This window comes from Gobio gobio, assembly GCF_949357685.1.
Source record: "Gobio gobio genome assembly, chromosome: 12".
Lineage (NCBI taxonomy): Eukaryota > Metazoa > Chordata > Actinopteri > Cypriniformes > Gobionidae > Gobio > Gobio gobio.
The window spans coordinates 49,697,909-49,724,064 of NC_137105.1; the positions used below are offsets into that span (position 1 = coordinate 49,697,909).

Genomic DNA, 26,156 nt, shown 5'->3' on the forward strand with positions numbered 1-26,156 from the left:
TATGCAGCAAAGAAAGACATGTACACTTTACCATTTTAATGAAAACAGTGTAATAATGCAGGCTGATGGTTAAATTATTGTATAATTACTGATGTATTGTGTTTGTATTATTTATTTTCATTGTTGTTGTTTTATAAAATTAATACAAATTACTTCATTACGTTTGAGTCATGTCATGCAATTCTCCAAAAACTGCAAAACAAATAAAAAATGCGATATTATTGGAGTTAACGAACACGTCCATCACTGACCGAGTTGCTTTTTTGAGTCTGAACGAGAGATCTCGTTCGTGAACGAACGAACTGGTACATCTGGTTCATGATCGAATTGAACCACCAACGATACTGAACGAACACGCCCATCACTGAACGAGAGAGAGAGAGATCTCATTCGTGAACGAATTGAACGAACTGCTGCTAGATCTCGTTCGTGAACGAATTGAACGAACTGCTGCTAGATCTCGTTCGTGAACGAATTGAACGAACTGCTGCTTAGATCTCGTTCGTGAACGAACTGGTGGTACATCTCGTTCGTGGAAATGGATGTCGGTCATTTAGCATGTGAATCAGTCTCGTTCAGCTATAAGCAGAGAGCGGATGGCTGCAAAGCGCAGTTTTAGGCTACGATTGTTTATAACTCCACGTTCGTTTACCATAATCCCAGATATATCTGAATAATATGAATGTGTAAATGTCTGACCAAACAATTAATTGTTAATCATGCAAGAAAACCTTTGTGCTTTGCCTTTGGTCTTCTGAACCACTTATTTAGACTTATTTTATTTAATGATAGATGCACACATTTTAATAAAGCCAAATTATTTTTTTTGTTAGTAAATACGTTCGTTGACTTAAGAAATAACGCATAAGACACTCTTTTTGCCACCTGCTGGGATATTTATGGAATATAAAAAATGGTCACTGAAAGAATCAATGAACGAATCTGAACGAATCATTTTGATGAACGAACTGAAAATGAACGAATCTCTTGAAAGAATCGAAATTTCCATCACTAGTTTGTGCAGTGTTGTAATTTAGCACTTTAAAAACATTAGCTGATATCTTCGAAACCGCTAGTCCGATCGAGACGAAACCAGCGGCAGAAGTTCGGAAACATAGGTTGATAGCTAAACACTAATGCCCAAATGTCAAAATATTGATAGTAAGGGGGAGTAAAATCCAATCACAGTCAGGTGTCAGTCATTTTTCATGTGTTTTTTCATATAAATGTCTGTAACTCCAAAACGAAACAAGATATTTTAACCAAAATTGACACACACATGTATGGGCTCACTCCGAGGACAAATAAAAAAATGGTAGGGTTGTGCCTCTTGGTGGCGCTATAATAGAACAAAACATGAAATTCCCATTGACTACAATGCAGTATTATGATATAAAATATTATGCTTTACAAACGAATTGGTGTATCATTACGAAACTTGAGCCGCGTTTCCACCGAAAATACCCGGAACTATTTGTACCAGGAACTTTTTTCCCAGGAACTTTTTCTCCCCCAGACCTGCTACAATCTGCGTTTCCACTGCGGTCTAAAGTACCGGGGAGATTAGGCAAATTAGTCCGGTGACGTGGGAATGCGCACGACTGCTTCTCCCAGTTACCGACGGACAGTAATCACTTTTGCGCGATACTGTCTGCAACAACAAGTGTAGGTGATGCAAGCAGCGCTGCTTTTGCTGATTATGTACACACATTACCAACACAGTTTATTTAAACGTGCACTTTCACCTGGTTTGACCATTTTAATGCAAAATGGGATGATGGGCAATCCAAAATCTGAATGTGTTGTAATAGCTCAATACCAAAACAAAACATTTTCTATAAAAGGATAATGAGGTTTCAGTCATGACAGATGTGTGAAAAGTTAATTGAATGAAAACAATAGACTGAATTAAGCAGTTGAAAGATTATGGTACTAGACTGCAAGTATTTTATTTTTGATCACAATAACATCTCTTAGCGTTCACTAAAAAAAAAAAAAAATCACATGACTAGTATTACAATATGCTTCATTAAATGCATAATTTGAGACTTGTTCCTAAATTTGAAATGAAGCAGGACCACACTTATGGCTTCACTTAAGTTGTGGTTATAAGTTATTATACTACATTCACATAGTTATACATTTAAAAATATAATATTTGGGTTTTCTAGATATGTTTATGTGCATATTCAGAAAGACTTGCGAGCAGCAGCCCTTTTATTTGCTTCCTACACTATATGAATACAATTAGAATGTGGTTATATAGTTAGAATGTGGAAATTAAAGACACAGTGACATTTTACACATTTTACTTTATTTTAGACAGATTAGTTCTTACAAAATTAAAATAAAAGTGTGCAAAGACAAATAAATTACTAGAACAATAAAATGAAAATATAAAATGTGAAAACAACAATATAAAAAAAAGTGTATTTTTCAGTAACCTTTCCAAGAGCTGTGCCAACACGTACAATATATAAAGTACAAGTGTGGTAGAGCAAATGCTTCATTCAAGCGGCTGGTCATTGTGGCTACTTCTTGAACGACTGGACAAACTGTCCAAGAACAGACAGAAACCCGGTCTGAAAGTCCCTCTGCTTTCTTCCGCTTCTGACTGGTGGAATGCCAGCTCTTGCCTCCTCATCTCTCCTCGGCCTGGCTCTCCAGTAACAGCTGCATATATTGGTCAGTTCTTGTCCATGCTGCAGGGTTAGCATCCTCCATGTCCCTCAGTGCATCAAAAAAGTCACAGTCCCTTTTCCTTTTCTCTAAGTAGAAAAATTGCACAGAAACACATGGAAATTAATACACAAGGCAACCATGAAACAATAGAAACCATCAATTAATTATTTAAAGTGTTTTCACTACAAATAATGAACAATTGTTTGCCCAGCTTGAACAATGCCCAGTGTGCAATTTTTATCATGGGCAATTTAAGTTTACAATTAAAAACAACAAAACCATTAAGGATTACACATCAGTTTTTAAATATATACACATTTTTGTCAGCTTTATAACGTACTGGTGACCGCGGGGGAAAACACGCTGGTCTCCGTTGCCTGCGATTCATCAGGGCCACTCGTTATGTCTGGAAAAGCACGTTGAAAAAAGTTACTGCAACGTGTTTAAACACTGCAACGAGTTTAATAGATGATACCAAGATGATATATTTACCTTACCTTTACCTTCGGATTCCTGGATGGTTTCCAACAACGCACTAGCCGAGTCTTTCGTTACCGCTGCCCTAGAAAAGGACGGTCTGTGTCCCAGCAACGCGTCCAGGCGGTCATACCACTTGTTGATACGCCGGTCGGAACCGCTCCGGTTGTTATGATCCTTTAATTTCTTGTAATCTTGTCTTAATTTCTTCAACTTCTCTCTGCACTGTTTTCCAGTGTGACTGGAACCGACTCGATATCTTCAGGTATACCTTTTCATTACGGGTCGCCGTTTCCAGTTCCCGCTGGATGTCCTCCTCCGCATATATGCTCAATAAAGCCTGAACCTCGTCGTCGGTCCATCGGTCGAATTTTTTGTTGAACTCCATTGTTGCAAAAAAAATATTTACTGAACGCAAAACCCACGGAACCCACCTCGCAAAAGACTTGTAAATATGGCGGTGGGAAAAAAAATAGCTGCGAGAGCTCAACCAATCAGCATGTTCAGCGCCCAAGTCCCACCCCCGAAAGTTCGCGAACTTTTGAAAAGTCCCACCTCGCAAGCAGGGCCGTTTGGAGGGGGAAATATTTACCCGGAACTTCATTTAGACCCTGGTTCCTGCGGTCGAAACACACCGAGTTCCCCCCCAAAGTTCCTGGTTCCGGGGTAAAGTTCCTGCGGTGGAAACGCGGCTTTGGTATGTGCCACCAGCACCATGCCTTTAAGCTACTTAAAAGGTTTCAAAACAGCACCACCATGTGGTCCATACTTATAATGAAAAGGCCTCTTGAGGCTATATCTCTGCAATGACATATTGACACTATATTGACACCAATCTTTGCATGTGTCATTATTCTGACCACACCACACCAATTTCGTAACTGTGCCACCTATTGGTTGAAAGTGATAAATAATTAAATCATTATTATTGACTGTATTTATCATTTTACAGCTATTTTGCCTAAAATCACCTTAATAGGTCTTTAATTGCTCATTGCTGCAGTTGATCTGACACTGCCAGCCATTTTGGCATGTCTTGTCTTCTTCTTTGCGCTTGGCCCCGATGGCTGCAGCTATATTTAGTATTATGTTTACTGAGTTTGGTCTCTTAATAACAGTTTCATACCTACATTATATGAAGGTAAATTGATGCCTTAAAGAATCGCAAGCGCAGGGTAAGATTTGTGAAAGTTTACATAAGATTGCAAGCGTAAATTAAATTTGCATGCGCAAGATAAGTTTTGTAAAATGTAGCTGTAAATTGCCTTTCAAGTGTAAGAAAAAAATATTTGCAGAATTTTACTGTTATTGTGAAACTGCAGCTTCATGTTAACGCAAAATAAATATGATCTGTATTCTTCTGACATCCATTTTTCCGTGCTAACACTTTTGACATGTTTCTTTCGCTAAGATGCGGCCAAAATCATTGCACAACTGTGAACATCGATTTGCAAGTGAAAACATCAGAGTCAGGAACTGCAAAACAGATTGACCGTGTAGAACCAACCTTTGTGTAAAAAAAATGAACTGTTGCAAATGTCTAAGTGACTTGTTGTGTACGTAGGGCAAAAAAGTTCCCGAAAGAAACCGATTTGTACAGTTCCGTCTTTCTTTTAGCTGCGCTTAAAGTTTTGGCAAGATTCTCTCACTTGCTTGAGTTTTGCAAGCGCGAGGAGGAAGGCGGGTCCACCTTCTTCTGTAGCCAATCAAATGAGCTGCTTGCTGACTCTCGATTTACCCTTATCTGATTGGTTCAATAAAAACCCAGACGCCAAAACACATCTTTATCTTCATTTGGCTCAGCATTCTGTGCTAGTGTGTTAAGAAATAAATATATTCAGTGTATCTTTATCAGCATCATCATCATCATCATCATGCCATGATATTAGTTTGTTATCCTGATGCTGCTAAAAGTATAGTATCTGCACTACTGCATGCATAATTTCACCTGTTTACTGATCAGGGGCGTTTCCAGAATTATTATTTTTATTATTATTATTATTATCAGTAGTAGTAGTAGTAGTAGTAGTAGTGTTAGAATTAAATTATTATTTTTCCTTTAACATGTATTTTAAAGGGTTAGTTCACCCAAAAATGAAAATTCTGTCATTAATTACTCACCCTCACGTCGTTCGAGACCCGTAAGACCTCCGTTCATATTCGGAACACAAATGAAGATATTTTTGTTGAAAGCTGGTGGCTGAGAAAGGCCTCCATTGGCATTCAGTACACTTATACTCCCAAGACGGATAAAAGGCACTCAAAACATCGTTACAAAGTCCATCTCACCACAGTGACTCTACAATAATCTTACTATGCGACGACAATAGTTTTTGTGCGCAAAAAAAATCAAAATAACACCTTTTTCCAACTTGTTACTGCCTTCCGTGTGTGTCTCCACGACGCATGCGCGAGAATATGACGCAGATCCGGCGTTCGGACAGATGACCCAGAAGTGATTTGTTTACAATCAGAGGAAGACGCGCGTATCTCAGCTGTTGGATTCTACATTGATCGTGCTTTAGGTCTCGGCGTAGTGCTCAAAATGGGGTTAGAGTGTGCATTTCATGGAATCCCGAGCCCCGGCGCTACGTCATTTTCTCGCGCATGCGTCGTGGAGGCACACGCGGAAGGCAATAACAAGCTGGATAAAGGTGTTCTTTTGATTTTTTTTTGCGCACAAAAACTATTGTCGTCGCATCGTAAGATTATTGTAGAGTCACTGTGGTGAGATGGACTTTGTAATGACATTTTAAGTGCCTTTTATCGGTCTTGGGAGTATTAATGTACTGAATGCCAATGGAGGCCTAACTGAAGCCTTTCTCAGCCATCAGCTTTACACAAAAATATCTTCATTTGTGTTCCGAATATGAACGGAGGTCTTACGGGTCTCGAACGACATAAGGGTGAGTAATTAATGACAGAATTTTCATTTTTGGGTGAACTAACCCTTTAAGGGCATCTCTAAATGTTGCACCATTTATCATCTGTTATACAATCGTTTAACCTCTAGATGGCTGTATATCCCTATAAACATAAGCATGGCTGTGTATTCCCAGTTTGCTGGGTTAGTTTTCATTTAGTTAGTTTTCATTTGATTTGGATATATATAGATATTATGAAAGACTACTCTTTGTCAAAGTTTAGTTTTTATATTGATTTGAAGTATCAGTTTTGTATTAGCCTATAGTCAAATCTGGACACAGAGAAAGCATTTTGTTATTCATACTAGCAACATATAATAGCTTGATCAGTCACACTATAGTAATCAGAATCACCAGGACGATATTTCAAAATATATAAATGAGTGTCAAATACCATGAAATGTTGTCTGAAAAAGTCTTAATCAGAATGGTATTATTGGGTATTAAAGAATGGGTATTAAATGTTTTGATTGTAAAGTTTAACATCAGCTCAGTGGTGTAAGCAGATTATATAATATATAACATTTCAATGCAATTCCAAACCAATCCAATAACACACCAGCCCAAAGTTCAGGATGAACACATATAGTCAGCCTTGAACGGTGCACAGCTTATTAAGCAGCTGTGCTTTATTTATTTATTGACATATATGTGCAGGGGCGGAGCCAGCCGATTTTGCCGGGGCTTCAGCCCCGGATGTTTTGAGTGTAGCCCCGATTCCCGAACGAGAAAAAAAAAAATTCCCCCTTTTTTTTTTTTTTAAAGCCTATGTAAACCCGCGAAATCATAAGTTGTCCTATTTGCGCTTTGGCTTTGCACGTACTGCATAGTGCATACAGCCTGTAAAAATAGACCTTAAAAATAATCTAGCCTAGAGTATAGGCTACATTTCTTTGCTGTCGTTTCTTCCTGTTGAATATGCAGCAGGTAGGGGAGGAGCTAGCAGCAAAGTCAAGTGTCTGAGAGAGTGTTAATAACGACAGACAGCGGGCAGGAAAAATGAAGCAAACGAGACTTTGGGGATTTTTTGGAAAGAAGTCAGTGGGTAAGAATTCATTTTTTTTTATCCTTTAAATCTAAAGATCATCATCTGGCTGTCTTCTTTCACTGTATGTCTATTTGTTTAACTAGCTATTAGGGTACTAGCATCACTTGTATGTTACTAGCATCTGATAGAAGTTAGTAATACTAGCAAGTGATAGAAGATTGCTCAATCCATGCTCAATCAAATATAAAATAATGTGATCATCATCAATTATTAAACAGTGTGTAAATCAAAAGTAAAAAAATAAATAAAACGCTTAATATTACCAGATGAAATTAAGGGTAAGTTAACCCACAAATAGCCTAGAAAACTACTGTCTGTGAAGGTTTGGACTTTGGACTCGATCTATTCCATCTGTGTTTTTATTATTATTCTGAATCCGTTCTGAATCTGATCAAGGTGTAGTCTTCAACTTTTTTTTGTTTAAAATGTTGCCTTTCTTTATGAAACTTACCAACAATCAAGTGTTGATAAAAAATGCAACATGAAGCTAATGACATGTTTTTAAAATTAAGGTACAGTTAAAGTTTTTTTTTTTTTTTATAAAAAAAAATATCTACATTTAAACACAATAGTATTCTGTGCAAGTGCAAACATAATACAACAATAGTGAACTATAAGTAAAGGCTATGTTGACTTAAAGAAAACTTGCAAGTATACTTGCAGTATACACTACTAAACTAATAGTTTACTGAGAGTACACTTCAGTGTGTACTTTCATAAACAAAAAATACTACTTGTATTGAAATAGTAAACTACTACTTAAGAGTTAACTTGTAGTACAGATGCATTAAAAATGAGACACCTACCTAGCCTAGTTTACTACTCTTACACTTATAACTTAAACATATGCCGCGTTTCCACCGAAATTACCCGGAACTATTTGTACCAGGAACTTTTTTCCCAGGAACTTTTTCTCCCCCAGACCTGCTACAATCTGCGTTTCCACCGCGGTCTAAAGTACCGGGGAGATTAGGCAAATTAGTCCGGTGACGTGGGAATGCGCGCGACTGCTTCTCCCAGTCACCGACGGACAGTAATCACTTTTGCGCGATACTGTCTGCAACAATAACAAGTGTAGGTGATGCAAGCAGCGCTGCTTTTGCTGATTATGTACACACATTACCAACACTGCTTATTTAAACGTGCACTTTCACCTGGTTTGACCATTTTAATGCAAAATGGGATGATGGGCAATCCAAAATCTGAATGTGTTGTAATAGCTCAATTCCAAAACAAAACATTTTCTATAAAAGGATAATGAGGTTTCAGTCATTCATGACAGATGTGTGAAAAGTTAATTGAATGAAAACAATAGACTGAATTAAGCGGTTGAAAGATTAGGTACTAGACTGCAAGTATTTTATTTTTTATCACAATAACATCTCTTAACATTCACAAAAAAAAAAAAAAATCACATGACTAGTATTACAATATGCTTCATTAAATGCATAATATTAGAGACTTCTTCCTCAAATTTGAAATGAAGCAGGACCACACTTATGGCTTCACTTAAGTTGTGGTTATAAGTTATTATACTACATTCACATAGTTATACATTTAAAAATATAATATTTGGGTTTTCTAGATATGTTTATGTGCATATTCAGAAAGACTTGCGAGCAGCAGCCCTTTTATTTGCTTCCTACACTATATGAATACAATTAGAATGTGGTTATATAGTTAGAATGTGGAAATTAAAGACACAGTGACATTTTACACATTTTACTTTATTTTAGACAGATTAGTTCTTACGAAATTAAAATAAAAGTGTGCAAAGACAAATAAATTACTAGAACAATAAAATGAAAATATAAAATGTGAAAACAACAATATAAAAAAAGTGTATTTTTCAGTAACCTGTCCAAGAGCTGTGCCAACACGTACAATATATAAAGTACAAATGTGGTAGAGCAAATGCTTCATTCAAGCGGCTGGTCATTGTGGCTACTTCTTGAACGACTGGACAAACTGTCCAAGAACAGACAGAAACCCGGTCTGAAAGTCCCTCTGCTGCCGTCTGCTTTCTTCCGCTTCTGACTGGTGGAATGCCAGCTCTTGCCTCCTCATCTCTCCTCGGCCTGGCTCTCCAGTAACAGCTGCATATATTGGTCAGTTCTTGTCCATGCTGCAGGGTTAGCATCCTCCATGTCCCTCAGTGCATCAAGAAAGTCACAGTCCCTTTTCCTTTTCTCTAAGTAGAAAAATTGCACAGAAACACATGGAAATTAATACACAAGGCAACCATGAAACAATAGAAACCATCAATTAATTATTTAAAGTGTTTCTTTTCACTACAAATAATGAACAATTGTTTGCCCAGCTTGAACAATGCCCAGTGTGCAATTTTTATCATGGGCAATTTAAGTTTACAATTAAAAACAACAAAACCATTAAGGATTACACATCAGTTTTTAAATATATACACATTTTTGTCAGCTTTATAACGTACTGGTGACCGCGGGGGAAAACACGCTGGTCTCCGTTGCCTGCGATTCATCAGGGCCACTCGTTATGTCTGGAAAAGCACGTTGAAAAAAGTTACTGCAACGTGTTTAAACACTGCAACGAGTTTAATAGATGATACCAAGATGATATATTTACCTTACCTTTACCTTCGGATTCCTGGATGGTTTCCAACAACGCACTAGCCGAGTCTTTCGTTACCGCTGCCCTAGAAAAGGACGGTCTGTGTCCCAGCAACGCGTCCAGGCGGTCATACCACTTGTTGATACGCCGGTCGGAACCGCTCCGGTTGTTATGATCCTTTAATTTCTTGTAATCTTGTCTAATTTCTTCAACTTCTCTCTGCGCTGTTTTCCAGTGTGACTGGAACCGAGTCGATATCTTCAGTTATACCTTTTCATTGCGGGTCGCCGTTTCCAGTTCCCGCTGGATGTCCTCCTCCGCATATATGCTCAATAAAGCCTGAACCTCGTCGTCGGTCCATCGGTCGAATTTTTTGTTGAACTCCATTGTTGCAAAAAAAATATTTACTGAACGCAAAACCCACGGAACCCACCTCGCAAAAGACTTGTAAATATGGCGGTGGAAAAAAAAATAGCTGCGAGAGCTCAACCAATCAGCATGTTCAGCGCCCAAGTCCCACCCCCGAAAGTTCGGGAACTTTTGAAAAGTCCCACCTCGCAAGCAGGGCCGTTTGGAGGGGGAAATATTTACCCGGAACTTCATTTAGACCCTGGTTCCTGCGGTCGAAACACACCGAGTTCCCCCCCAAAGTTCCTGGTTCCGGGGTAAAGTTCCTGCGGTGGAAACGCGGCTATATACTTTTATATACTAAAAGTGGGCCAATTTAGTCCCAAGCTGTATTGAAATAGTACACATTGATATTGGTATACTTAAATATACTTCAACATTACTTAAGTATACTTCTTCATAAAATTAACTTGAAGTATACTTCTTTTTCATAAGGGTAGCTTACGAAAAAGTTTTATCCCTAGTTTTATCCCACTTTACTGAATACTTTCCTTGTTTATCAGATGTTGTTTTCTCTAAGGATATAACCAATAAGCGTTAACATAAAATGTATGTGTGACTTATGTGTTATTAGTTTGTAGTAAATATACACTTATACACATGGTTTTGTAGAGGGTAGCAAAGATGAGCTGCAGACTGAGGAGGAGCCAGCAGCAGCAGCAGCTGCAGCAGCAGCTGTGCCAGGATCAGACATGGAAACTGGTTAGTGGTAACAATAAATCAATTTTACTTTGGAGAAAGTTAAAAGTGAAACATCGATATACAGTTCGATGCCATGGTGTGTCAATGAACTTTGACTGAAGTCATTCATGTATTGCTTTAACTTAGTTGTTGTTTGAAGCTGAAGTTGTTTGAAACTGATTGGCAATTAGTTATGTGTTGTATCTGTTCTTTTGCATCACAGATGATTCGGGGAGGAGAGAGGCTGAGTTAGTTGAGGTCGCTAGTACTGTAGTGGAAGATTTAGGGACTGTAGAAACAGGCCCAGCCAGAGCAAAACTAAAAGAATACCCTCTCACAACCTTTGGACTACAGAGAAGGTCCTTCCAGCAAAAATGGTTTGAGACATTTGACTGGTTAGAGTACTCTGCTAGCCGAAATGCAGCCTTCTGCTTTGCATGCAGGCTCTTTGGGAAACAAGTGTCTAGAGTTAACAAAGATGTGATAACCAGCTCTGTTGGATTTTCTAACTGGAAACGAGCCTTATACAGCTTTAGAGAGCACAATAGTAGCTCAGGACACAAAGCTTCAATGCTTGCATGGAAGACTTACAAAGCCAGTTTATCACATGGCAGTGTAGTTGAGCGAATGCATGTGGCCAATTTTGACCAGATAATTGAAAGAAGAGAATACCTTCGTCGTATCACTGCTGTCGTTAGCTTTTTGGGAAAGCAAGGCCTCACATTCCGTGGCCATGATGAGAAAGAGTCCTCTGACAATCAGGGAAATTTCTTAGAAATTATGAAATTTCTAGAGGAATTCGACCCCTTTCTCCAAAGCTACACACCTCCCGCCCATTCCACATATCTCTCTTCAGGCTCACAGAATGAGATGATTCAATGTTGTGCAGAGGAAGTTACTGCATCCATCATTAAAGAGATGAAGCATTCAAAAATGTATGCAGTGATGGCTGATGAGGCTCGAGATGGTCATGTGGAACAGCTTGCTGTGTGTGTTCGTTATGTGGGATATGAGAACACTGTCAAAGAAAGTTTTCTGGAACTTACAAGTCTGAAGTCTTTCGATGCGCATTCCATTACAGAGGCCATTGAAGAAGTTCTCAAATCAAAAGGCCTGGAAGACCTGCAATGTGTTGCTCAGGCTTACGATGGGGCCTCCGTCATGAGCGGTGCTGTTCGGGGTGTTCAGGCTCAATTCCGTGTGAAGCATCCAGAAGCAGTGTATGTGCACTGCTATGCCCATGAACTGAATTTGGTGCTTTGTCACACTTGCAGGGCTGTGCCAGAAGCCATTGATTTCTTCGACACACTGGAGAGTGTGTACTGTTTCTTCAGTGTGTCTTTAGTTAATCATCAGTCTTTCTCTGACATGCAAAAAGCCTTGGGCTTAGAGAAGAGTGAGCTTGTTCAGCTCTCGAAGACACGGTGGGCATGCCAGCTCAAATCAGTCACTGCCGTGATTGCAAATCTGCCAGCATTGTTGAAGTGATTCACAGAATTGACCAATACCACCACAGCAATTGGACTGCTTTCCAAACTTTCAAGACTTTCAAATGTCTATATGCTTGTGATGTTCAAAGCTTTGCTGTCCACTACAGAGGGACTTCACAAGTACCTTCAAAAAGAGGATGTAGACTTAGCACAAGCTACATGGTATAAAGATGCGGTCCTTGAAACACTTAGGTCCATGCGGACAGAGGAAATGGCAGAGAAATTCTATAATCAGGCCAAAGAAATTCTTGAGGCCAACCATCTGTCAGAGACCCCAGCTCCAGGAGGTTCTCAAAAACGCAAGCAGAAGCGATTAGATGACTATGTGGTAGAGTCCACCACTGGCACAAGGGCTTATGTGAGCACTTTGGATAAGATAAGAAATCACATATTTTACCCATGCCTTGACAGAATGGTGAGTGAGCTGGAGGTGAGATTTTGTGGTGTTGGTGCAGAGCTAATGAAAGGCATCAAAGCTTGCCATCCAGCAGCAAATGACTTCCTGTGTGAAGAATCATTAGAGCTGATTGCCAAACATTATAACATGAAGGTCAGTAAAGAAGAGGTTGCAGTGGCTAGACAGTTCCTGATCAAAAGAAGAGATGAAGGTGTCATTTCAGATATGGCAAGTGTATACAAGCTCCTTGACCCTGACATGTTCCCAAGCCTGAGATCAGTCTTTCAAGCAGCACTAACGATTCCTGTCAGCAGCTGCAGTTGCGAAAGATCATTCAGTGCTCTGCGTCGCCTACACACATGGTTGAGAAGAACCATGGGTCAGCAGAGGCTCAATTACCTGGCAGTGATGTCTATTGAGAGGGGACTTGTGTGTGTCACAGACCATAACAGTGTCATGAACTGATTTGCAATGCTCAAACCAAGAAAATACCCTTTAATGATACCCAGCAAAGCAAGTGAAAAAGCAAGTGATGAGAGAAAGACTACAGCAGGTGATGAGAAAGACTAGCAAGTGGATGAGAGACTACAGCAGGTGATGAGAAAGACTAGCAAGTGGATGAGAGACTACAGCAGGTGATGAGAAAGACTACCGCAAGTGATGAAAGACTACAGCAAGTAATGAAAGACTACAGCAGGTGATGAGAAAGACTAGCAAGTGGATGAGAGACTACAGCAGGTGATGAGAAAGACTAGCAAGTGATGAAAGACTACAGCAAGTGATGAAAGATTACAGCAGGTGATGAGAAAGACTACAGCAAGTGATGAGAAAGACTAGCAAGTGGATGAGAGACTACAGCAGGTGATGAGAAAGACTACAGCAAGTGATGAGAAAGACTAGCAAGTGGATGAGAGACTACAGCAAGTGATGAGAAAGACTAGCAAGTGATGAAAGACTACAGCAGGTGATGAGAAAGACTACAGCAAGTGATGAAAGACTACAGCAAGTGATGAAAGACTACAGCAAGTGATGAGAAAGACTATAGCAAGTGATGAAAGACTACAGCAAGTGATGAGAAAGACTATAGCAAGTGATGAAAGACTACAGCAAGTGATGAAAGACTACAGCAAGTGATGAAAGACTACAGCAAGTGATGAAAGACTACAGCAAGTGATGAAAGACTACAGCAAGTGATGAGAAAGACTACAGCAAGTGATGAGAAAGACTACAGCAAGTGATGAAAGACTACAGCAAGTGATGAAAGACTACAGCAAGTGATGAGAAAGACTAGCAAGTGGATGAGAGACTACAGCAGGTGATGAGAAAGACTACAGCAAGTGATGAAAGACTACAGCAAGTGATGAGAGACTACAGCAAGTGATGAGAGACTACAGCAAGTGATGAAAGACTACAGCAGGTGATGAGAAAGACTACAGCAAGTGATGAAAGACTACAGCAAGTGATGAAAGACTACAGCAAGTGATGAAAGACTACAGCAAGTGATGAAAGACTACAGCAAGTGATGAGAAAGACTACAGCAAGTGATGAAAGACTACAGCAAGTGATGAAAGACTACAGCAAGTGATGAGAAAGACTACAGCAAGTGATGAAAGACTACAGCAAGTGATGAAAGACTACAGCAAGTGATGAAAGACTACAGCAAGTGATGAAAGACTACACTTCACAAGTACCTTCAAAAAGAGGATGTAGACTTAGCACAAGCTACATGGTATAAAGATGCGGTCCTTGAAACACTTAGGTCCATGCGGACAGAGGAAATGGCAGAGAAATTCTATAATCAGGCCAAAGAAATTCTTGAGGCCAACCATCTGTCAGAGACCCCAGCTCCAGGAGGTTCTCAAAAACGCAAGCAGAACCGATTAGATGACTATGTGGTAGAGTCCACCACTGGCACAAGGGCTTATGTGAGCACTTTGGATAAGATAAAAAATCACATATTTTACCCATGCCTTGACAGAATGGTGAGTGAGCTGGAGGGGAGATTTTGTGGTGTTGGTGCAGAGCTAATGAAAGAAATCAAAGCTTGCCATCCAGCAGCAAATTACTTCCTGTGTGAAGAATCATTAGAGCTGATTGCCAAACATTATAACATGAAGGTCAGTAAAGAAGAGGTTGCAGTGGCTAGACAGTTCCTGATCAAAAGAAGAGATGAAGGTGTCATTTCAGATATGGCAAGTGTATACAAGCTCCTTGACCCTGACATGTTCCCAAGCCTGAGATCAGTCTTTCAAGCAGCACTAACGATTCCTGTCAGCAGCTGCAGTTGCGAAAGATCATTCAGTGCTCTGCGTCGCCTACACACATGGTTGAGAAGAACCATGGGTCAGCAGAGGCTCAATTACCTGGCAGTGATGTCTATTGAGAGGGGACTTGTTTGTGTCACAGACCATAACAGTGTCATGAACTGATTTGCAATGCTCAAACCAAGAAAATACCCTTTAATGATACCCAGCAAAGCAAGTGAAAAAGCAAGTGATGAGAGAAAGACTACAGCAGGTGATGAGAAAGACTAGCAAATGGATGAGAGACTACAGCAGGTGATGAGAAAGACTACAGCAAGTGATGAAAGACTACAGCAGGTGATGAGAAAGACTAGCAAGTGGATGAGAGACTACAGCAGGTGATGAGAAAGACTAGCAAGTGGATGAGAGACTACAGCAGGTGATGAGAAAGACTACAGCAAGTGATGAAAGACTACAGCAGGTGATGAGAAAGACTACAGCAAGTGATGAAAGACTACAGCAGGTGATGAGAAAGACTAGCAAGTGGATGAGAGACTACAGCAGGTGATGAGAAAGACTACAGCAAGTGATGAAAGACTACAGCAAGTGATGAGAGACTACAGCAGGTGATGAGAAAGACTAGCAAGTGGATGAGAGACTACAGCAGGTGATGAGAAAGACTAGCAAGTGGATGAGAGACTACAGCAGGTGATGAGAAAGACTACAGCAAGTGATGAGAAAGACTAGCAAGTGGATGAGAGACTACAGGAGGTGATGAGAAAGACTACAGCAAGTGATGAAAGACTACAGCAGGTGATGAGAAAGACTACAGCAAGTGATGAAAGACTACAGCAGGTGATGAGAAAGACTAGCAAGTGGATGAGAGACTACAGCAGGTGATGAGAAAGACTACAGCAAGTGATGAGAAAGACTAGCAAGTGGATGAGAGACTACAGCAGGTGATGAGAAAGACTACAGCAAGTGATGAAAGACTACAGCAAGTGATGAGAGACTACAGCAGGTGATGAGAAAGACTACAGCAAGTGATGAGAAAGACTAGCAAGTGGATGAGAGACTACAGCAGGTGATGAGAGACTACAGCAAGTGATGAAAGACTACAGCAAGTGATGAGAGACTACAGCAGGTGATGAGAAAGACTACAGCAAGTGATGAGAAAGACTAGCAAGTGGATGAGAGACTACAGCAGGTGATGAGAAAGACTACAGCAAGTGATGAAAGACTACAGCAAGTGATGAAAGACTACAGCAAGTGATGAAAGACTACAGCAAGTGACGAGAAAGACTACAGCAAGTGATGAAAGACTACAGCAGGTGATAAAAGACTACAGCAGGTGATGAGAAAGACTACAGCAGGTGATTAAAAGACTACAGCAGGTGATAAAAGACTACAGCAGGTGATAAAAGACTACAGCAGGTGATAAAAGACTACAGCAGGTGATGAGAAAGACTACAGCAGGTGATGAGAGAGAAATATAACTAATATAGAAGGACATCCCAGATAGACAGCAAGAGGTGAATAGTGTATGTTGTATGTTGACTCTGTGTATATGTATTGAGCATAATGTTAAAGATGTATAATGTTATCATGCTCAGTTGAGCAATGGTTATGCTCTTCATATCCAAAAAAAAGGTTGTGCTCAGTTGAGCACTGAGAGGATGTTAGCCTGCCTTGAAGATAATGTTAAAGATGTATTTTGACTGAAAGTAAAGTGTTACTGACTGTAATAAAAAAAAAAAAACCTCTTCGAGTGATCCCTGTATTTGCATTAAATGTTCTGGGCTAAGCCCCGGATGTCCTTCAATGCTGGAAACGCCCCTGTGTATGTGTGCATTAAAAGTACAATTTCAGCAGTGAGAACGATTCTTAGCCAAATGAAGATAAAGATGTGTTATTCAGTGAGAGAATCGTGCCAAAACTTTAAGCGCAGCTAAAAGAAAGACGGAACTGTACAAATCGGTTTCTTTCGGGAACTTTTTTGCCCTACGTCCACAACAAGTCATTTAGACATTTGCAACAGTTCATTTTTTTTACACAAAGGTTGGTTTTACACGGTCAATCTGTTTTGCAGTTCCTGACTCTGATGTTTTCACTTGCAAATTGATGTTCACAGTCGTGCAATGATTTTGGCCGCATCTTAAAGCTACACTGTGTGATATTTTCCCCCATCTAGTGGTGAACTTGTATATGACCATCCAGTGAATTTTAGTTTCTGTTCTGTTCAATTCCGATTTCGTTTTAACTCCTACGGTGGCCGATTTAGTCCAAGATTAATATGGCTTCCAGTTCGACCTCGTCCACATTCGACACGGTGCCTGTGGGATATTCTGTGCGCAGTGGGATGGTTGGAACTCAACTGGCCTAATTATTCGGCTAGAAAGAACTGCAGCTAATCCAGAGTGAACTTTGATGATAGTAATGTTTATTCAGTCATCCAATTGCAAGGCATAAACAGGTTTGCATGGATATGTACATAAATGTGGTTTCTGTGAGAGAACAAATTAGGATGGTAAATATACATGATAATGACATGACAGAATATACACAGTTAAGAACTGTATAACTATACTTATAAGTTACATTTGTATAATGTAACCGTAAACCAGAGCTTATTGTACCACATATAGGCGCTAAATGCAGCTGCATTAAAAGGAGCGGAGCTGCCGCTGCTAACAAGCGGTGTCCGGTTACAAAAGTGTGTGCGCAGGTTTAGCTCTGTATAACAAGTGTTAATATGGCGATCAGACCTGATACATATTTCCATCAACATACATTACAAGCAAATATTTTCTATAAACGAATAAACATTGTTAATAACTGAATGACTATTCAAATAGGTGAGCATTACGCTATTGTATGTTGACACAAAAATACTTCTGAGGTAACATCAACTGAATTACATGATGACACACTCTGAAACACATCCACAATGACAATAACTATTATTACTTACAGAGTTATTAACGCACAGAAATACCACACAAGGAAAAACAGACTTTTGAGGAATAAACAAGCCAGGAAAACTCCGTATAACTCTGTTACTGGAGCTGCTGAGATGAAAACTCTCTGCGCATGCACCAGACAAGTCTGAACAAGTTGACGCGCACAGTGTTAAAACCTATTTTTTTACGGTCTATGGTTAAAACCGGTTAAAACGCGAAAGGCGAAGCTTGAATTTACGGGTATGTCCCTCTTTGGCTAATGTACTTTCAAGATGGAGGGGCAACATGGCGACCACCGTTAGATCCCATTACCTTATGTATTTTCAATGGCATATTATAAACTTACGAGAATACTTTATTACTTGAAAGAAGTAAATATACATTAATGAGCACATATATTTTTGAAAGAACTAAGTGTTTTTAGCTAAGAATAGACTAAAAAAGTTACACAGTGTAGCTTTAAGCCTGGTTCAGACTATTTTTTTGTCTGTTACGATGGTCACTGTCATTACGCGATTTTGACTCCTAAAATCTTGTCGTGTCCTGGATAAGAAACATGTCAGACTACACGTTGCTTCGCGACCAATGATCGCTTGTTGTCTTTAACGACGCGCGTGATTTCATCGAGAAGGCGAAACTAGCGACTGACTTCCGGAAACAAACGAGCGTAAACAATGTCTGCGGCGTGTTTTGTACTGGCTGTCTTGTGTCTAGAAAAGCGCAAAAAAAGAAAGAAAACCCGACCATGGACACGTTCCTGGCTTGCTCGAAGAGGGCAGTATGGGCTGTCAATCCTCCAAGGAGAACTTGAGGTAAAATATCGTTCATGATCACATGATGACAAGTGGTAACTTTTGACCAATGATTTCATTTCCCCTTGCCTCCTTCCCTCTCAAAGTTTCTGACATCGTATATCCGTATATCCATAGATATCCATGCGTATATATGTCTGCAGACTCTCCCTTCTGTTTGAAAGCTGTGTACGAAAAGCATCTGTGCTCCGATTGGTCAGCGTCACCCATGTGACGGAACCCATCGTGGGGACCGTGAAAAAAAATTCAACATGTTAGTCTTTCTGCTGTGACGTCGTGAACTATCGCAGACGCGGATTCGGTCGTCGTATACTATGACACACTATACGAGATGACACGATCAATTCTTGCGTCCCGACGTCCATTGTCGTTTACGAATCCCTACGACACCATACGTCAAACGGATTGGGCTAGCTTCAAATTCGGGCTAAAATCGTGTAGTCTGAAGCAGGCATTAGCGAAAGAAACATGTCAAAAGTGTTGGCAAGGAAAAATGGATGTCAGAAGAATACAGATCATATTTATTTTGCGTTAACATGAAGCTGCAGTTTCACAATACATGAATTACTCTTACGAATAACAGTAAAATTCTGCAAATATTTTTTTCTTACACTTGAAAGGCAATTTACAGCTTTACAAAACTTATCTTGTGCATGCAAATTTAATTTACGCTTGCAATCTTATGTACACTTTCACAAATCTTACACTGCGCTTGCGATTCTTTAAGGCATCAATTTACCTTCATACATTACGCGCTTTAGATGTCGCGGCTGAAGTTGTCCTTGTGTTAATGGTGTGTAATAACTTCTGTATGCTGGCAATAAACATTTATATTTTAAGCGGGTCCGGTTGGGAGCGGATATTATTTAGTGCAGTTGTCGGAAAACGGGTCGATGCGGTTTTAAGTCAAGTCAACTTTATTTATATAGCGCTTTTAACAATGCAGATTGTTTCAAAGCAGCTTCACAGTGTTAAACAGGAAAATAATGCAGCATAATTTTATTGAGCCGTTCTGGAGAAAACGGTGATGTCATCAGCTCATTTCAATTATTTTAAGCACTGCGGGTCCGGGCGGGTGCGGGTTTACAAAATCGGACCGCATTTCCCATCACACAGGGTCCCATCACTCCCTTGGTTGTTTCATTTTCAAGATCACAAATTTTAAGTGTGTAATGTAGCCTACTTAGATTCACAGTTACAAAACTTCATTGGAAACCCAGCTCGTTCTCCTGACTCCTATACATCATACCTTCTCCATTTCTTTGGCTGTGTCTCCTCGGGCTCCCAAGTAGACCATAGCGAGCGCGGCGCTGACGCTCAGCGGGGAAAAGAACATGTTTCCCTCCGCGTTGCTCGCGCTCAGAGCCCGATAGAGATCCAGAGCGAAGAGACCGTTAGCACGAGCGAGATCCTCCATATCTGGTGACACTGCGACAAATACAAGACAAAACAAAAACATCGGTAGTAAGTAGTGATGTGACATTTTGAGTAAGAGTTTGTGTCGAGAATAAACGCTAGTGATGTCCGGTGTCATGAGAAAGTAAAGGCCAGTTTATCACACGCTTGGGCGTCGGAAGCAAAACAAATGTGGGTGGGTCCTCTCTCAGAAAAAAAAATTACTGGAGCCGTGATATAAAGTCAGAATTCTGAGATATAAAGTCGCAATTGCGTGATATAAAGTCAGAATTCTGAGATATAAAGTCGCAATTGCGTGATATAAAGTCAGAATTCTGAGTTATAAAGTCATTGATCTGCCGCGACCCGACACATGATGAGTTGTGAACACATGAGTAGGCTATAGTTTGAGCTGCTAATGATGGAATGATTGTTTTATTATCTGAACGGCATTAATATCTCTGAGCTGAAGCTTTTCAGAGACTTTTTTTCTCGCAATTGCGTGATATAAAGTTAGAATTCTGAGATATAAAGTCAGAATTCTGAGATATAAAGTCAGAATTCTGTGATATAAAGTCAGAATTCTGTGATATAAAGTCAGAATTCTGAGATATAAAGTCAGAATTCTGTGATATAAAGTCAGAATTCTGAGATATAAAGTCAGAATTCTAAGATATAAAGTCAGAATTCTGTGATATAAAGTCAGAATTCTGAGATATAAAGTCAGAATTCTGTGATATAAAGTCAGAATTCTAAGATAAAAAGTCGCAATGGCGAGTTATAAAGTCATTGATCTGCCGCGACCCGACACATGATGAGTTGTGAACACATTAATGAGTATATTAACTGTAGTTTGAGCTGCTAATGATGGAATGATTCATTGTCTTATTATCTGAACGGCATTAATATCTCTGAGCAAACGCGCTCTTGAGGGGATTTTAAGCGCAAGCTTTGGCGCAGAATCAGAACGAATGTGAGGTGGCAACGTTCATTGAACATATTCTGATGTGTTATTATGGAAATATGATCCCCAGAACTCCACCACCCTCAGAATGTGCAGTAATTCACCATGTCCTTAGAGAACGAGTGTGTCCAGTAGGCTAATGACACGTCCAGTTTGATCTGTCGCTACATACAGTCACCGGAGGGTGGCGCTGTTCTGGGATCATATTTCATTAATAACATTTAATTAATAACGCATCAGAATATGCTGTAATGCAAGATTTCGTTTGAGAATGAATTTTATTGTTACATTCCTATTAATTTTGTTCTTACAATGTGAAAAGATCCTTAAGTACATGTTCATACACACATACACTGGTCTACCCTTGTGGGGTCCAAATATCAATTCTAGAAATTCTGAAGTCCTATTTGTTTTATTTCAACAAGAAACAATCCTCTTAATGGAGTCTCTTTTGGTAATGACAAACACAGATTTCATCCATCACTTGGTCATGTGTTGGTGTATAAGTACATGTTCATACACACATACACTGGTCTACCCTTGTGGGGTCCAATTATCAATATGGCTGATAAAAGTCTTCTAGGATCAATGCATTGAATTTCATTCTTTTGATTAAACGCATCTGATTTTGCACATTAATTGGTCATGCGTGTTACTGAGTACAAACATATTGTTGTTCATGAGTTTACTGCTTTAAGGTTTGAATTCATAATTAATAAATGTAATTTATGTTACAGGTTGATGGTGGGCATTCTGCCAATGTGTCCTTTGAAAAAAGCAACAAGGAAATGGTGGAAAGTTCCAACACGAGGGTACAAGACACCAATGAGGTTTCCCCTTCAATTCTGAGTCTCAGGGTTAACCTTTTCCACTGGTGTTACTTGAGCTACTAACTTTTTTTAATTACTGGCTCAAAAACATGATTTGTTGTCACAAATGTTTTCGCTGCGTGCCTATGACCTAACTTCAAATCCCATGAAGGTCATTACTGGTTGTTACTGACAGCATAGGGAGTTTTCTATTAAGACAGTTATAGTGATTATATTATTTTTGTCTCTTTTTTTTATATTTATATATTTTTTTATAATAAATTATAATTATGTCAGTTTTTCAATCATAATCACATCTTTATTTTTGAGCATTAGAATAATCATCAATTTATATATGTATAACCATTTTACAAGTTCTCTTTTTCATAAAACATTTGTTATTGCAATTCTATATTCATACAGGTTACAAGGAAACCAATGAATTACTTAGTTAAAGGGTTAGTTCACCCCAAAATGAAAATTATGTCATTAATTCCTCACCCTCATGTCGTTCGACACCCGTAAGACATTCGTTCATCTTCGGAGCACAAATGAAGATATTTTTGTTGAAAGCTGATGACTGAGAAAGGCTTGAGATAGGCCTCCATTGACACTTGTACATTTACACTCACAAGACCCATAAAAGGCACTAAAAACGTCGTTACAAAGTCCATCTCACTACAGTGGCTCTACAATCATTTTATGAAGCGATGACAATAGTTTTTGTGCGGAAAAAAAAAATCTAAATAACGACTTTATTCCACAAGTTCTTGTCTTCCTTGTTGTTCTCGGCGTGAACTCACGAAGCACCACGACGCATGCGCGAGAATATGCCGCAGAACCGAGCAGAGGAAGACGCGCCGTATCTAAGCTGTTGAATTCTACATTGATCGTGCTTTAGGTCTCGGTGCAGGGCTCAAAATGGGACTAAAGTGTGGATATCATGGATTCCCGAACGCCGGCGCTACGTCATATTCTCGCGCATGCGTCGTGGTGCTTCGTGAGTTCACGACCGAGGCAGACAAGGACAAGAACTTGTAGAATAAAGTCAATATTAATAATCAATAACTATTGTCATCGCATCATAAAATGATTGTAGAGCCACTGTAGTGAGATGGACTTTGTAACGACGTTTTTAGTGCCTTTTTATGGGTCTTGTGAGTGTGAATGTACAAGTGTCAATGGAGGCCTTTCTCAAGCCTTTCTCAGCCATCAGCTTTCAACAAAAATATCTTCATTTGTGTTCCGAAGATGAACGAATGTCTTACGGGTGTCGAACGACATGAGGGTGAGTAATTAATGACATAATTTTCATTTTTGGGTGAACTAACCCTTTAAGTACACAGACTCGGAAGTCAGCTCTGGACCAGATTTTTCTTCTCCACAACCTGATACTGTTTCAGATTTACCATCTAGCAGCATACAGGTTGGTTCTTTCTGATTTGCATTAACTGTTTCATTTATCTATTGTTTTCATTACAAAACTGCACTTTCAGGTCATCCTGTTTATAATTTGTTTCTCCTTTATAGCATCTCAGTGGTAAAAGTACTGTGGAAGGAGAACATGTGCCACAGCTTAGAAGGACTAAAAGCATTCTGGTAAGGCAAGCAGCATTTTTACAGGTAGTTGTTTTATTTATAGGCACCTATTGCATGTTTGGTCCCTATTTAGAATTATTCTCCATTAGTCAAGTCCAATGTTTTTATGTGGTGAAACTGCGTGTACATGCCATTTTTACAAAACACCTGCCACTTTGACAGCTTTGCTCTGTCATGTATATGTTAAACATGTACATGCTCTAGCTCTATATTTTTATTTGTAAATTATTCATGATTTCACCAAACAGTTTTATATATCAGCCACTGACACATTGCAGTGTTTTGTAAGAAAATAACATAATTTTTTTATTATAAAATATCTATTATTCCTCAGAATATGTGAAAATTTTATTTTTCATTTTCATTCATTGTTTTTTAAGATGGAGGAGACTCTTAATTGGTCTTTAAGCTTTTTGACAGTCCAGATGAAGAAAATATTCAAACGATTGTGCGAAAATTTAAGCGGACAAGAAAAAGCTTTGACTCAAGTACAGATGAGGAGGAAGATAATGTACAAAAAATTGTGCCAAGACTCAGGAAGTCAAGAAGCATTTTGGTAAGCGCCCATAATGCAAGGCATGATGTGTAAGAATGTATGTTCCTTAATAAGTAGTTGTTTCTGAAAATCTACACTGTTAGTATGAATATGTTTTATAATATGCATTACCCATGATCAGTGCAACAAATTGCATTATAGTGTAGGTTAAGTATTTTTGCCAGTAAATCTTTAAATGGCAAGTAAACAAGCCTTTTTATTCTGCCAATACTCAGGGCTTGAAACAAGGGGCTCTGTCTTGCAACCGGCGCAGTGAAGCACAAAGCCTGACGCAAGCTGTGTTTGCTAGTATAAGACCAATGCAGTTGTCAATTGCCCGTCAAGCGCTCGCGTCGTTCAAAATGGCAAATTGCCCTGCGCTCATTTTTGCGCTCATGGGCGTGCTGGTCTTACAGGAAGGTGTGTTCAGGATAATTCCAGGCGTATTGCTATCTTAATACATTGGAAAGTGATCGCTGAAACACTACAGATCACTGATTGGTCAGAGAGAATCGTCACTACTAGCATCATTGGATTTGTGACACCAAACCTGCTAGCAGTAACAGCAATGGAAGTATCGTTCGCATGAGAAGCCTGTCATCGTCTGTGCTATGTTGTAGGAGTTTCCCATACTTTCTTGTTTTTTTTTTGTTATTAAGAAATGTAGACTTGCAAGAACTAAGAACTAAACTCAGAGACGAGAATGCGCAGGATAATATAAGGTATTCTTACAGAATTATGTTTTTATTCCGTTACTTTGTTGTGAACAACAACAGGCTTCAGCCGTGAAAATGGAAAACAATTCTAACCAATAATTTTTAGATTTATACATTATCAGTGTAGTCATCTGTGTAGCTATAATTAACCTACTCCTGTTGTATTGGAAAAACCTAGTTGTGTGTTGTGTAGCTTACTTGTTATGGATAGTACGGATAGTGTACGGATAGTATAGTGTACGGATAGTATAGTGTACGGATAGTAATGTGAGCCCAGAACTATCATTAAAAAGTCGAGCTGGTGCAGCAGTAGGTTGTTTACTTCCATGCAAGCACAAATTCAAGACACCTCTTGCCAAATTCCAGGACAATGACAGAATTGCTGCTATAACACTAAGCCAACATCATATTCCTGACAGCACCACATCAGGTAAAACAACAGTTGGAGATGTATCAGTACTTGTTCCTGCTGTGGTCAGAAAGAGTAATGGATCTCAAATGTACAACAAGCGACAGTACTGCCTATATTGTGGATCAGCAGTCCAGAAAATATCTAGACACTTGCAGCATGCTCACTTAAAAGAGATTGAGGTTTCAAGAGCGTTGAGTTTTCCAAAGGGATGAAGTTCTAAAAACAGGGTCTGGAATTCTTGTTCCCTTCAAACAACCAAAAGAAAAGTGTGAGGGTCAAGACTTCATTCATTGTGTGTACTGCCAAGGGTTGTTTATGAGAAGAGTTCTTTGGAGACACATCCAGAGCTGTAAATTCAAGCCTATTCAATTCAATTAAATTCAAATTTATTTGTATAGCGCTTTTCACAATGCACATTGTTTCAAAGCAGCTTTACAGAAAGTGCATTTCATAGATGTACAGTAAAAATGTTAGAAAGACAATGTTAAAGAATAATGTTCGAAAAAGTTAATCAATCGTGTATTAATTTAGGCCGTAACAACGCTGGCGTTGAGTCGTCTCATCACAGGCGTTGAGTCGTCTCATCACAGACGTGGAGTCGTCTCATCACAGACGTGGAGTCGTCTCATCACAGACGTGGAGTCGTCTCATCACAGGCGTGGAGTCGTGTCATCACAGGCGTGGAGTCGTCTCATCACAGACGTGGAGTCGTCTCATCACAGGCGTTGAGTCGTCTCATCACAGACGTGGAGTCGTCTCATCACAGACGTGGAGTCGTGTCATCACAGGCGTGGAGTCGTCTCATCACAGACGTGGAGTCGTGTCATCACAGGCGTGGAGTCGTCTCATCACAGGCGTGGAGTCGTCTCTTCACAGGCGTGGAGTCGTGTCATCACAGGCGTGGAGTCGTCTCATCACAGACGTGGAGTCGTGTCATCACAGGCGTGGAGTCGTCTCATCACAGGCGTTGAGTCGTCTCATCACAGACGTGGAGTCGTCTCATCACAGGCGTGGAGTC

At 39.6% G+C, this 26,156-nt stretch overlaps 1 protein-coding gene across 1 annotated transcript in view; it reads right to left on the minus strand.

The window, feature by feature from the left end:
* Positions 1-20,301, minus strand: part of LOC307134718 (leukocyte elastase inhibitor-like) — a 36,567-nt gene extending 16,266 nt beyond the window's left edge. The window contains exon 1 of the mRNA XM_079830675.1: positions 19,958-20,301. Coding sequence (XP_079686801.1) covers positions 19,958-20,242 — 285 coding nt within the window. The 5' untranslated portion in view covers positions 20,243-20,301. The remainder of the gene's footprint in view (positions 1-19,957) is intronic.
* Between the last annotated feature and the right edge of the window lie 5,855 nt (positions 20,302-26,156).